The sequence below is a fragment of the Ruditapes philippinarum genome, unplaced genomic scaffold (genome assembly GCF_026571515.1).
Source record: "Ruditapes philippinarum isolate M1 unplaced genomic scaffold, ASM2657151v2 ctg1116_1_1_1_1, whole genome shotgun sequence".
NCBI classification, from domain to species: domain Eukaryota; kingdom Metazoa; phylum Mollusca; class Bivalvia; order Venerida; family Veneridae; genus Ruditapes; species Ruditapes philippinarum.
The window spans coordinates 1-14,574 of NW_026866607.1; the positions used below are offsets into that span (position 1 = coordinate 1).

General features: G+C 33.2%; 1 protein-coding gene across 1 annotated transcript; it reads left to right on the forward strand.

The window, feature by feature from the left end:
* Positions 1-7,939: 7,939 nt before the first annotated feature.
* Positions 7,940-14,492, forward strand: LOC132733041 (long-chain-fatty-acid--CoA ligase 4-like; the record flags this gene model as incomplete). The annotated part of the gene is given in 5 exon segments (XM_060719619.1): positions 7,940-8,112; positions 8,490-8,564; positions 10,636-10,824; positions 11,272-11,547; positions 12,103-14,492. Coding segments are annotated over 5 exon segments (871 nt in total), but the record flags the coding sequence as incomplete, so codon positions are not given.
* Positions 14,493-14,574: the final 82 nt, after the last annotated feature.

Genomic DNA, 14,574 nt, shown 5'->3' on the forward strand with positions numbered 1-14,574 from the left:
CCCTTTAAAATTTGCACATTTTTATGTCACCAGGTAGTATTGTATTGTGTTTTCGGGGAAGTTAGAGCTCAGGTTTTTTGTATGTTTTATTAATGTATGTCTGTTATTAAAAAATATACAATTAAAAAAACTGAACTTGAATTTCAGTTGGAAAAACTGATACCAGACCAGATCATAAGTGGTAAAAGTAAATAGAACACTAGTGTGTCATACTGAATCTTTTATAAACCTTACAAAGGTTTTTTAGGTGCAATGCACACCAAAAAAATGTCTAATGGTCATTTCATGTACATTGCTTATGATTTGTCAGTCATGTTTTGAATAATTCATTTTTGCACAAACACTTGAAAGAATGTTTCTATCATGTTTACATTGTTTTAGATATTTTGTTTTTTTTTTCAGGTGATTATGGATCAGACTGTATAAAGGTAAAAAATGTTATTGGGACCAAAGTGACAGTCTGGTAAGGTCCCATTTAAGTCGTGCCTCCTGTTCCCCAGATTTCCCCTATGAAATACAAGAAGAATTCCTAGAGAAAGGTTACCGATACACCGTTTGTTTTTTAACAAGTTGTTCCCTACATTATAATGTATATTAACTTTGTCATTATCACCCAAAAAATTTAATTTTGGGGGGGGGGGGTATATAGGAGTCACACGGTGGTTGGTCATTTGGTCGGTCCCAGCGGTCCGTTGCATTTTCCTTGTCCCGGCAGAAAACTTGAAACTAATAGTTGGAATTTTCAATATACCTTATACAATGGTCAAGCACATTGAGAGGGAAGTGCAGTGCCAGCAAGAACCATCAAACTCCATCTTGACTAATTACAGGAGTTATTGCCCCTTTGTTTACTTTTCCTTTCCGGAGCAAACTTGAAAAACTACTGGTTGAAATTCGAAAAAACTTCATACAATTGTCAAGCGCAATAAGAGGAAGATGCAGTGCCAAGAACCATAAACTCTATCTAAAGTAATTACAGAGTTATTGCCCTTTGTATTTTTCCTTGCTTTCTTTTATGTCCGAGCATAACTCTTGAAGACTAAGGTTGGAAAATTTCAATATAACTACATACAATGGTCAAGCAGTATTAGAGTTAAAAGTACAGTGCACAAGAAACCATCAAACTCCATTTTGATAATTACAGATTTACTGCCCCTTTGTTTTCTTTTCCTTGTCCGGAGCATAACTTTGAAAACTACTTGTTGGAATTGAAAACAACTTCATCAAATGGTCAAGCAAAATAAAGGGGAAGTACCCATGACAAGAACCATAAACTCCCATTGACTAAATTAAAGAGTTTAATTGCCTTTCTAGTTATTTTCCATTGCTTTTTTGTCCCCGGAACCCCATAAACTTGAAGATAATGGTTGGAATTCAATGTTACTTCATAACAATGGTCAAGCACATTGAGAGGAAGTGCAGTGCATGAGAACCATAACTCATCTGACTATTGACAGAGTTATTGCCCTTTTGTTACTTTTCCATTGCTTTTTTTTGTCCAGAGCATTTAACTTGAAAACTACTAGTTGGAATTCAAAACTATTTCATACAATGGTCAAAGTAATTGAGAGGAAGTGGGCAGTGCACAGAAACCATAACTCTTTTTTGACTAATTTAAAGTTTTTTGCCCTTACTTACTTTTTAATTGTCCAGTGGCATAACCTGAAAATTAATGGTTGGGAATTTAATTTTGAAAACTTTATACAATGGGTCAATCGGCAGTGAGATGAAGTGCAGTGCACAAGAACATAACTCTATTTGGCTAAATTACAGTTATTGCCTTTGTTACTTTTTTTGTCCAGTGCATAACTTGAAAAACGTAGTATTGGAAAATTCAATACAACTTCATACAATGGTCAACCCAATGAGAGGAAGTGCAGGTGTTACGAGAAAACCATAACTCACAATCTTCAGTATGTTATAGAGTTTATTGCCATTTGTTCCCTTTTCCTTGTTTTCTGGGACTTATCATACAGATAATCCAATAAAACTTCAACAATGGCCAACCTATTTTTCCACCTATACAGTTCAAAAATTGCCATAGTGGACCACTGTATTCAGTGATTCCTGTATTTATGACCATTTCGAGTCCACCCAAACGATTTGCGGTTTAATAAAGTTGCCAAACTGTATTAAGCACTCACTGTGTTACGTAACTACAATGTTTGTCGGTCCGGAAGGTATATATCACTGTTCTTTACTTCCTGTCTGGTTAAAGGAAATGTTGGAAACAAAGAAAAAATGTACATTGTACAATATTTCTGACATTATTTTTATTAAAGTTTTATAGGCACTAAATGTTTTAATAATCCATTCAACAATTTCAAAATATTTCAAATACGTGTAAATTGTACATATATACAATACTTTAACCACTGTTATCTACTCACTAATACTGCCTTTACCCAAACATAAATGTTTTTTTAACCCTGACATGTATATGCTCAAATAATATTATGGAACTTTTTGATAATGTTTGGATGTTTGACAGTAAACCTGTATTTAAAGACTCCCTGTCTGATGTGACCTTAAGAAAGTACGGTTGTAAGACAGTTTTGACTGTATATCTCTTTGAGCTGCTTGAGTGGTTCTCTTGATTCCATGATCACATGTTTGTCTTGCTCAGACTATGAGTAGATACCAACTTATTGACACTTCATTTTAAAGTCAATGGTTTGAGCAAGATAATTTTTTTCTATTTATAATTGTACTTATATCAAATACTTATTAAGCCGACATTCAGAATCCAGTTTTAAGATCTCCCAACTTAAAAGGTGAAAGTCATAATTCAAGGTCAATGGTTGGTGCCTGCTCTTAACATTCAGGGGAGCAGTGGCCTAGTGGTTAAGGTGTCTGCCTCTCAACCCAGAGATCATGGGTTCAAGCCCTACTTGGGTCATGACCATGTTCTTCATACACTGGTATGGCAACAGAACTGGTTGGTTTCTGGAAGCGGACTGGAAAGTGATTAATATAAGTTGCAAGAACATGTTTCGCAATCGAGCTAAAATAAATATGTTTAAACCAAACATTCAGAATCCAGTTTTAATATGACCGACTTAAAAGTCAGAGTTCAAAGTTTTGAGGCTTTATATCATTAACCACTTGAGGATGACTTGTGTTACATTGGTGAGAAGTTTGTTTCTTTGAAACAATAGGTCACAGAACTCAGGTTTCAGACAACCCACTTTATAAAATTTAGCTTCAGGTATACATAACCCTTCCTTTGCCACTTTCTTTTTTATGCCCCCGCCATGGGGGCATATAGTGTACCCTGTTCCTTCATTCCGTACTTCCGTCGTTCCGTCATAATCAGTTTCCGTTCATTATCTTGTACGGTTTTATGCAACATTACTTCAAATTTGACATATGGTACGGCCAAAGGCTTATGCGCATGTCAGTTCGATTTTGTCATGGTTTTTGACGTTTTTTTGGCATGTTATAGTCCTTTCACTTTTGAATAATATGAACCTTTAACTTTTGAAAAAAAAAAAAGGAAATTTTCAGTTCCCCATTTCATTATCTCCCCAACAGTTGTACATATTCAACTCAAATTAAGATATGGACTATGTCATAAATGCATTGCTGTCAATTTCTGATTTGGTCATTGTTTGATGCATTAGCTGACAAGTTATCCCTTAAAACTTGGAAAAAAAATCAGAAATTTTAAGTTTACCGTTCATATCTCCCCACTGGTTGACACAATTCAACTCACAATTTTTACATACAGATACATCTTAAGAAATAAGCTGTTCAAGTTTGAATTTGGGTTGTGGTTCAATGATTTTGGACAAAGTATCTTTCTTGATGTTGGAAAAATTTGATTTTCGTTCAGCACTATCTGTTTTTGTGGAATGTATATTGCATTATTTTGGCTACAATATGCAATAGTGCCTTGAACTTTGTACAAAATGGTTTGTGTAACATTTAATATTTTAAGGCTATATTGAACTTTAAATTGAAAAAAATATTTTTGTGCAAAATTTGGAACTAAATAAAAATCTGAAATTTTTGCTGCATGCGGGGGCATCCATGGCTTGACAACACATTTCTAGTTTTTTGTCTATTTGGAAGAAAAAATGCAGCTATTATGATATCTGCAGTGTTATTGTTGTTGTTATCATGCAAAAAGCTTTAATGTAAACCTTTACCCAAACAGTTCTAAAGGTATCTATATTAAACTTGCTTATGGAATACTTGCTTATCATGACAAAAAGCAGTTCTAAGATAAGGGGAATAATTTTGAAAGCTATATTTTTGGAGATATGCCCCCTTTTTTCCTCTGCCTTTTTGAAGAAAAAAGGGGGATATAGAAAAAGGCTCTGTCCATCCTGTCAAATTTTCGTGTGGTCAAATTTTCGTGTCCGGTCCGTAAGTACATATATGTCATTTATCATTGGAATTGAAAATAACTTGGCACAAATGTTTGTTTATATAAGATTATGTGTCATGCACAATAACAGGACCTACCTCCAGTCAAGGGTCACACTTGGTTGATAAAAGTCAAACATGTTCTATTTGAGAGGTTATATGTTGTGTCCCGGTTCATACGTCACTAATCCATGAAGAGATGCGAAAATACTTGGCACAAATGTTCACAATAAATATGATGTTGCAATGCACAAAAACAGTTGCCTACGTTGGAGGTCAAAGACTTTACATTTAGTCTGTTATGGTAATATTTTGTGTTCCGGTCCATAAGCTTCTTTATTATTTCACTATATTTCTTTAATGAATTTTATTGTTACTTGCATGTGCGATCTAGCATTATCAAAATTTTGTTACTGAAAGTCCAGATCCCATACCTAAATCTTTTTTGAATAGCACAATTTTGTGCTTCATGTAAAAAACTTCCCTTAGGCGGGGAGAGTTGGTTATCCCTGTTACAATTCTAGTTTTAACATTTTTGTCATAGGGATATTTTAACAGACCATTAGTTTTAACACCATAGTGCTGTTTGTTGATGCAGGTCACTTCTACAGTCTATTTGGTTGATGGTCGTTTTTATTCCAGCATACTTTCAAATTAGGCTACTGACAACTTTGTTTATATTTGTTTTAATGAAATGAATCCATTGTTTATGTTAATTCACTCAATTGTTAGGGGGAAGTCAAAGGGTTTCAGGCATTGAAATTACCAAGAGACACCTATTTAAAGCGAAGAAAATGTTAAAATAAAAAAATGAACACAATTTTTTTTCATCATAGGCTTTAGCCTACTTTCATATTATAGACTGATTCCTGGGAGGTAGTTATTTCTCATAATTCCATAATAGATCTACTTCTGGGAATCACTTTGAACAACAATAGACTTCCACTTCCATTCAATCGGTCTCAATTAATTATATTTACCTGTTTTAATTTTTGTGCTGGGATTAGTTGTCTAAAACTGACTTTCAAAAAAAAAAAGTACCTTTAGTTTCAAGTTTTAATTTTTATGTGTTTTCTTATTACTTATTTATAACCTATTGACAGAACAGACCTTGTGATAAATTATATGTAATTGTGCCGAGACTATTCAAAGAAGTACATTTAGTGTTAAGTAAGAACATTTAAGTAGTACTTTAAGTTAGTGTAGTAGTCTGTGGTATTAATTTAGATCTTTTGTACAGTTTATGATCTTTGTACATTATGATCTTTATGTGGTTTTGATCTTTGAGTACAGTTATGATTCTTTTGAAGTAGTTTTAGTGATTCTTTGGACATTATTTGATTCTTTTGATATGGTTTTATGATCTTTGGTTACAGTTTCATTTATGGCTCTTTGATGTAGTTTATGGCTTCGGTGCTGGTTATGATATTTTTTCAGGTTTTTAGGTAGGCACTTCCACAGTTAATTTCAAGTTTCTGCCTTTCAATGTCCTACAAGCAATACGTCTAATAAATTCTGATACCAAACTACACCCAACCTGGAAAAAGAAAACACTTTTGTTTGAGAACATATTATGACATTAAGATTGCAAATCTACAAAAAATTATTCCCATCTGCAACATAGGCAAGGCAGGTCACAAAAAGTTGCAATTCATTCCTTTGAAGGGCCCCAAAAATCTCCAGTTGGCACGAGACCCAAAAAACAACATTTCGACCCCTCTGGCAAAAAATATCTGCAAATATACAGGCTAACAAGGAACACCGTTCTCTGCTTTTAGCAACTCCCTATTCATGCAAAAATATCACAAAGAAACTAGTCCTCAAAACCTTGTTAGAATTTTTGCTTACTGCCCTAAAAATTTGCTACCCCCCTGTTAAAATGACTTCTTTTTTACCCGTTGCATGCTTTTTAAAAGCAATGTTTACAAAAAAAATGGCTGGCCTTGACATTACTTTTAATCAACAGCATGTGATTTCTAGGCCATGTTTTCGAATTTGCCATTGATCATTATTAGGATGTCACAAAAACAAATTTTTATGCTGAAAATGCAAAATTTTTAAAGACAAACCAGTCATTTAAATCCAGAATTTCCTATATCCAAGAAATTTTCCTCCCTGGCCAAATTCTAAAGCTGTGGCTTTACATTACTGTGGGTGTGCACCCTTTAAGTCAACTTCCAATTTGGGTGTCACCATCCCTCGCCTTTTAATGATCAATATGGTGCATAGTGCACTAGAAGTGTACAAAGGCTGGGAAGTTTATTGTGAACCTCAACAGTAGTTACTTTGGTAAACTGCTTGTTGCCCAGGAAAAGATGTTGGTAGCTGGGAACATTTGCTGGGTTGTTTATTCAATCTGGCTTATTGCTTGTGATCCAGAGTTTTGAAAACTACCTATAACACCACCAAAAACCATATTAAGATTTGAAAAATTTTTTAATGTGTTAGAAAAATTATAAATGTTTTTCCTTTACTATGAAAACCCCAAAAATTTTACAAAACTAATTATGAAATTAGGCAAAGCCTATGCACGGGGAAGTCGTTTAAAAAAATTCCTTTCATTCTTTCCCGTTTTTAAAGGTGTCAGTCGGTTATTACATGGCACCGCTTTTCCGTTTTCACTCGGAACACCGACGTTTATTATTTATCTGAAAAGTTGAGATTTGTTTTCCGTTATCGGGGAATATCCGAAGCCTATATTTAATCATTGGAGTAACATTTGTAAATTGGACGGCGGCCCCGACCTAGAACTGAGACCTTTGAAAATTTTTCAATTGATTAGGTATTTAGATTCCTATATATTTTTTTAATTGGGTTTTTTATTTAATTTTTCTTTTAAATATAAACGAGTAGTCCTATAGCGGGGCAAGCAAAAGCCTGGAACCGCTTCGGCTGGGCCCCCGGTCTTTGACTTCCCCGTATTAATACATGTATCTAGTTGATAATTGTGAGTCTTGTAAATTTTAAAACAAGTTGTAGTGGAACCTGCATTTGGCTGCAATAATAAATAGAGGATAATTTCCCCTTAAACTTATGTATACAAATACACCCTAAATTTTTTTTTTTTGGTGTACATTTTTTATACATTATTAATTATTTAAAGAAAATTATTTTGTTTTGTTTCATTTCAAAAAAAAAGGAGACCAAAACATTCCGAAATAAACCAAATCAATATTACAGACTATGTAGGTGAATTCCCCAGATCTAACATCTGGAATATACAGAAAGTACATTGAAAAACAGTCTTTACCTAGGTTTCTTGCTACAAATTGAGACAGTTTATTGTGCTTATACACACATTTAAAATCAGCATTATTTCAGCATCATGACAAAACCAACATATGGGTTTGCGACCAGCAATGGATCCAGACCAGCCTGCGCATCCGCGCAGTCTGATCAGGATCCATGCTGTTCGCTAACCAACCCTAAATTAACAAGTAGCAAAACTGATGGCGAACAGCATGGATCCTGATCAGACTGCACGGATGCACAGGCTGGTCTGGATCCATGCTGGTCGCAAACCCATTATGTTAGTTTTGTCATGACACGGCTCATTTTGTAATTTCAGAATTTTGTTCAGTAAGATACAGCAGTTACTGGGTGGTAGACTGAGAATGATGTTAAGTGGTGGTGCGCCACTCTCGGAGAAAACACAGAGGTTTATGAACATTTGTTTCTGTTGCCCGGTATTACAGGGTTATGGCCTTACAGAGACATGTGGAGCCGGGACAGTCTGTGATGGTTTGTGAATAAATACCTTACAAGTGTTAAGTTCATGTAAAGATACGCAGTTTCTTTCCTGAATTAATTACCAAAGGTGTCATATGACTACATTAACATGGATGTTTTGCCAGAAGGGCTCAAACCCTTGCCTTTAGAGGCTAGCATCTTTGCCACATTCAGGAGTCTGCTCCTATTTAAAATATGGATGTTTAGTGCATTAGTTATACATGTACATGTATAAGATATAGAATGGTATAATGATTATTAGACTGAAAGTATTTGAGATATTTAATTCCCATAAACATTGAGGGGAGTGTTTTATTTCCAATTTTATATATTATATTTTAAATATATGGTATGTTGTTTATGTGTATTTGTTTTCTATTGTATTTCAGTAAATGATATGAGCACAGGGCGTGTTGGACCACCTTTGACATGTTGTGAAATCCGACTCAGAGATTGGCTAGAAGGTACAGTATTAATACTCAGGGAAAATAGTGCAAAGAAAGTAGTGCTTTTTTATGCCCCCACAATGTGGGAGCATATAGCGTTGCACTTGTCCGTCCGTCATTCCGTCCGTCCGTCAGTCCGTCCGTATGTCCCGAAATCTTGTGAACGCAACTCCTCTTAAACCGGATGGCAGATTTTGCTTAAACTTACAGGGATGAACAACCTTAATGTGTAGATGGTAGTAAAGGAAGGAATTTTCGCTGCGACCAAATTTAACAGAATTATGGCCCTTTGTTGATTTTTTCACTAGATACTATGTAGAAATTTTGTGAACGCAACTCCTCTTAAACTGTATGGCAGATTTTGCTTAAACCTACAGGGATGAACAACCTTAAGGTGTAGATGGTAGTAAAGGAAGGAATTTTTGCTGCGACCAAATTTAACAGAATTATGGCCCTTTGTTGATTTTTTCACTATATACTATGTAGAAATTTTGTGAACGCAACTCCTCTTAAACCGGATGGCAGATTTTGCTTAAACTTACAGGGATGAACAACCTTAAGGTGTAGATGGTAGTAAAGGAAGGAATTTTTGCTGCGACCAAATTTTACAGAATTATGGCCCTTTGTTGATTTTTTCACTATATACTATGTAGAAATTTTGTGAATGCAACTCCTCTTAAACCGGATGGCAGATTTTGCTTAAACTTACAGGGATGAACAACCTTAATGTGTAGATGGTAGTAAATGAAGGAATTTTTGCTGCGACCAAATTTAACAGAATTATGGCCCTTTGTTGATTTTTTCACTCTATACTATGTAGAAATTTTGTGAATGCAACTCCTCTTAAACCGGATGGCAGATTTTGCTTAAACTTACAGGGATGAACAACCTCAAGGTGTAGATAATAGAAAAGGAAGGAATTTTTGCCGTGACCAAATTTTACAGAATTATGGCCCTTTGTTGATTTTTTCACTATATACTATGTAGAAATTTTGTGAATGCAACTCCTCTTAAACTGGATGGCAGATTTTGCTTAAACTTTCAGGGATGAACAACCTTAATGTGTAGATGGTAGTAAAGGAAGGAATTTTTGCTGCAACCAAATTTAACAGAATTATGGCACTTTGTTGATTTTTTCATTATATACTATATAGAAATTTTGTGAATGCAACTCCTCTTAAACCGGATGGCAGATTTTGCTTAAACTTCCAGGGATTAACAACTTTAATATGTAGATCGTAGTAAAGGAAGGATTTTTTGCTGCGACCAAATTTAACAGAATTATGGCCCTTTGTTGATTTTTAGTTTTCAACTTGTGGCACATGTAGTCCAAAAAATATTTGACCTAGAGTCATAAGATTGACAGAACAGTGGCGTGTGGGGGCATCAGTGTCCTATGGACACATTTCTAGTTTATATGAAAATGGCAAAAAAAAATAGTGCAATGTTTGTTAATATCTATTTATATGACATGATTCAGAAGGTCATTATCTATGTCATCTTACTTGCTCATCTTATTTAATACATACTGTTTGATAAATATTGTCATAAATAATAAACAACCACAGAAGTATTTGTTACATGTAGTTAAGATGTCCCTGAAGAAATTAGGTGCCTAGCATTGCAGTGTGTCTTTTTTTTTTTAAAAGAAACTTTGATAATAAATGCCAACATCCCACATATTGTATTTGATTTACACTAGTTTGGATATTATAGTATATCAACTGTGCACTGAAAAACATTTGACATAGCCATGTTTGTTGAATCTTTTAACATTTCACTACTTAAGGTTTGAGCTCCAGATACTACATGTGAGAAAACTATCCAGCTAGCTTGAGGAACGTCAGTAGTTCTTCTCAGATACCTGTAAGTGCCTGAAATAATGTACGGAGGGGTCCCTGAGGTCTTCCTCTACCTGTAAAGCTGGAAAGTCACCATATGACCTATACTGTGTCGGTGCAAATTTAAACCCAATCAGAACCAAAAAAAAAAAAAAAAAAAGAGAAACTGGTACAACAAATCTTCATCTATACCAGAATTAACTTAACAAGCTGTTATAATTATGCTTACTGTTATAATTTTTTTACAGGAAATTACCTGAATACAAACAAGCCTTGCCCCCAGGGTGAAATTCTGATAGGTGGTGGCAATGTTGTACAAGGTTATTACAAGAACAAGGAGAAAACAGAGGAAGATTTCACTGTCATAGATGGTTTACAATATTTCTGTACCGGTGATATAGGGCAAATAGACAGTGATGGAAGTCTAAGGGTGATAGGTGAGCACTGACATGATTTATATTCACTTCAATTTACTCTAGTGTCTAGAATTTAGTGATATAATGTCTAGTGATTTATAATGAGTTCATTCTATACACAGAAAATACAGATTATTTCTTTTTATAGATTTTCAGGTCTGTTGATTATTTGATCAATATACTTGAAATACCCTATTAATATGATCTGAAAATTTGGTTTATATATTGGAATGTGCTTATTTGTGATTTTCAATGTCTTTGATCATTATACTGAAAATATATTGAATGTAAGATCTAAGTATTCACCTGAAAATACTTTGGTTATACAGATTTTCTAGGCTGAAGATTTTGCTCAACAAACTTGGACTTGATTAGCTAAATTTCAGGTCTGAAGAGTTTTGTAGAAATATATGAATTTTTTTTATCTAAGTATGTTTCAAGAAAGATAAATTATATTGTAAATTTCAGATCGTAAAAAGGATCTTGTGAAACTACAGCATGGAGAATACATATCTCTCAGCAAGATTGAGACAGCATTAAAGATGAGCCCACTAGTAGAACAAATCTGTATCCATGCCAACAGTTCACAGTCTGTGTGTATAGCGCTGATTGTACCCAGTCAGAAAAACATTACAGAGCTGGCAAAGAAAGTGGGCGTGACTGGAAAAGAGATAGAAGACTTATGTGAAGATGAGAAAGTGGAGAAAGAGGTGTTGAAAGAGTTAGCTGTTGTTGGTAAAAAAGGTAAGAGGTCATTTGACAAAAGTTTAATATAAGAAATATGAAATAAATGTCTCGAAGAGTTCAATCATATTTATTTTCTTTTTTTTTTTAAACGTGTCTTCATTGTTAAGTGATGTATGTCTTCAAACCTTTTGCCCTCGTTTACTTATGAAGCTACAAAAATTATCAAATTAGCTTTTTAGTGTCTTAGTAACTTCAAATCCAAACTCACCTGTAAACTTGTCTTAAAATTTATCAATTTGTATGTGTTGAATTGTGTGTTTCATGTTGAATTATGTTTATCATGTTTGTATTTTGGTGCACAATGTTTGATATTAGACTTGTATTATATCATATTTCACTATTTGTTTTTAATGTGTTATTGTGTCCACAAATAAAGCTTCCCATAATTTACCTTATCAATATTTAAGTGACAGATGTCAAGTCTTAAATAGACAACAGTTCTAAAATTAATGTACTGGTATCCTTTCCTAGATTAAATCTGTTTGTCCCGCAACTATGAATATTAAAGTAAACAAATGAAGCTCTGTTATTACACTCTGTTTTTAATTGCAGCAAAATTGGAGAAGTTTGAAATTCCTGCCAAGTTAAAGCTGTGCCCAGAACCTTGGATGCCAGATACTGGACTGGTTACAGATGCATTTAAACTGAAACGTAAAAACATTGAAGAAACATTTAAACCCAGTCTGCAGAGGATGTACTCATTTGCATAAAATAATTAGACCACGATAGATCAAAACATGTACAATATTATAATAGTGTATTTTAGATAAATACTGGTATTGCATATAATATTGGCTATATTCAATGCGGAACAAATTTATATTTAGATGTAGCATTAATGCATGCATCCACTATAATTGTTACTCGTAATTTTGGGAAAGTTGGTATACTCTGTTTTGTAAGGTTTTTATTGGCACTGATTTGACTTCTTTTTTCTGTCTGTTCAGACAAACTTTGACCTCAGCGACATAATCCTTAGTATAAAAATCTTGTGCCATTTTAGTCATTTGCTAAAATTTCACTTATTTGGCTACTAAAATCACACAATTTTTTTTTAAATTGTCTTCTAAAACCACTAAAAATTTCTCCATTTTGTCTTCTAAAACCACTAAAAAATTTCTAATTTGGCTACTTTAATCACTAAAAATTTCTCTAATTTGACTACCTTAAACCACTAAAACTTTCTCTAAATTGTCTTCTAAAATCACTAAAAAAATCTCTATTTTCTCTTCTAAAACCACTCAAATTTTCTCCATTTTGTCTTCTAAAACCACTAAATATTTCTCTTATTTGGGTACTTAAGTCACTTAAAAAACCCATAAAGTTGGATAAAGGATTTTTTCAGCAAGAGTATGTCCTCATTGATCTTTCATACTGTACTTTACTATTGAAATGTAACAAGGTGCTTTGTACTTTTATTGTAACATATTTATAGGTATGCAAGATGTGTAATAAGATGAATGGAGTTGTTTAAATATTTTTATATTTTGAAATACCATAAATTCAGAGATGTGCTATTGTCTCTGGTACATTTTAGGGCAGATAGTTATGGAAATTTTGTTACTGAAGTATGTTGCCTTGAATTAAAAAAATTAAATTAAAAATCTTTCTTTTATATGCTAATGTACAAGTGATAGCAGTATTTCACAAATGATAATTATTTTTAAATCTATCTATGAAATATTTTTAATGTAGACTTTCCAGAGAGAATTCCATAATTTGATTACAATTAATAAATAAATTAATTTCATTGTGATTTGATCTTGAATCTACTAGAACTGGTAGGGATTAGCTTTCATAACCACTATAGAGCTCGGCTTAGGTGAACGTATGTGCAGTATAATCAGAATCTATAAGGTGAGCTGACCAACTCTAAATTTTGACTTTGATATCCCTTAAATTGATAACGGACAGTTCTAATAATTAAGAAATTGGCAGGTTAATGGATAAATGGCAATTAAGTAGATTAATTAATCATTATATATTGATGAATATAATATGGGTTGTTTTTTTTTATTTTGTAGGCTTTTTACTACTTGTATTTCTTGTGTATTCTGCATTGAAAATACTTTGGGATAATTGATTTTTTTATTCATAATTTACTTCCTTTTTTTATTTTCTAGTAACATATTGTTGGCAGTGTTTTATTTAATGAAATGATAATTAAATACCACAAAGTCCCATCCTGTTTTTTCATATAATATATTTTAAACATTTGTTATTTTTCTTTCAAGAAATGTTGTCAATGTCTTGTAATAAGGTATTGTCCGGGACTTTTAAATAAAACCTGTAGATATGTTGCAACTTTATATGTAACACGTATTGGGCTGTAAAGTAATCTTTGGGAAAAAAAAAATATTTTTCATGAAGTCTATTGTAAAAAGTTAGATATATTGTAACATCAATGAGTTTACTTGATTTTAGAAAATCCCCAACAACTTAACTTTGAAGTGTAACATTAAATTATTTTAACTATAAAGGTTATAAAAGATTCTTTACAGTTTGTGTATCAAAAATGATATGAGCCGTGTCATGACAAAACCAACATAATGGGTTTGCAACCAGCATGGATCCAGACCAGTCTGCGCCTCCGCTCAGTCTGATCAGGATCCATGCTGTTCGCTATCAGTTTCTCTACTCGTAATAGGGTTTGTAAGCGAACAGCACTATGTTGGTTTTGTTGTGACTCGGCTCATATGTGAAATCATGGAAATGTCCTTGCATGTAAAGATTGACAGACATGTTTTACATTGTTGTTTTGTCCAAGTTTGTAAAACTTGAAAAAGTCCATTTCTTTTATATATTTACTAGTAGACTTGCTTTAAATTTTTGTTAAAAACATGTGTATATGTTTTTGTTGCATTTGTTGTAGTTGCTTTTATTATGAAAATAAATTCTTATTGAATTACCTGAAATAAAATATATTCAGTGCTAGATTGAAATGTTTTTGCTGTTCACTCAGTGTTTTGTTTTGTTTGGTATAACGCGTGTTGTGATAGTATTTTAGTAATACTAATAATCAGC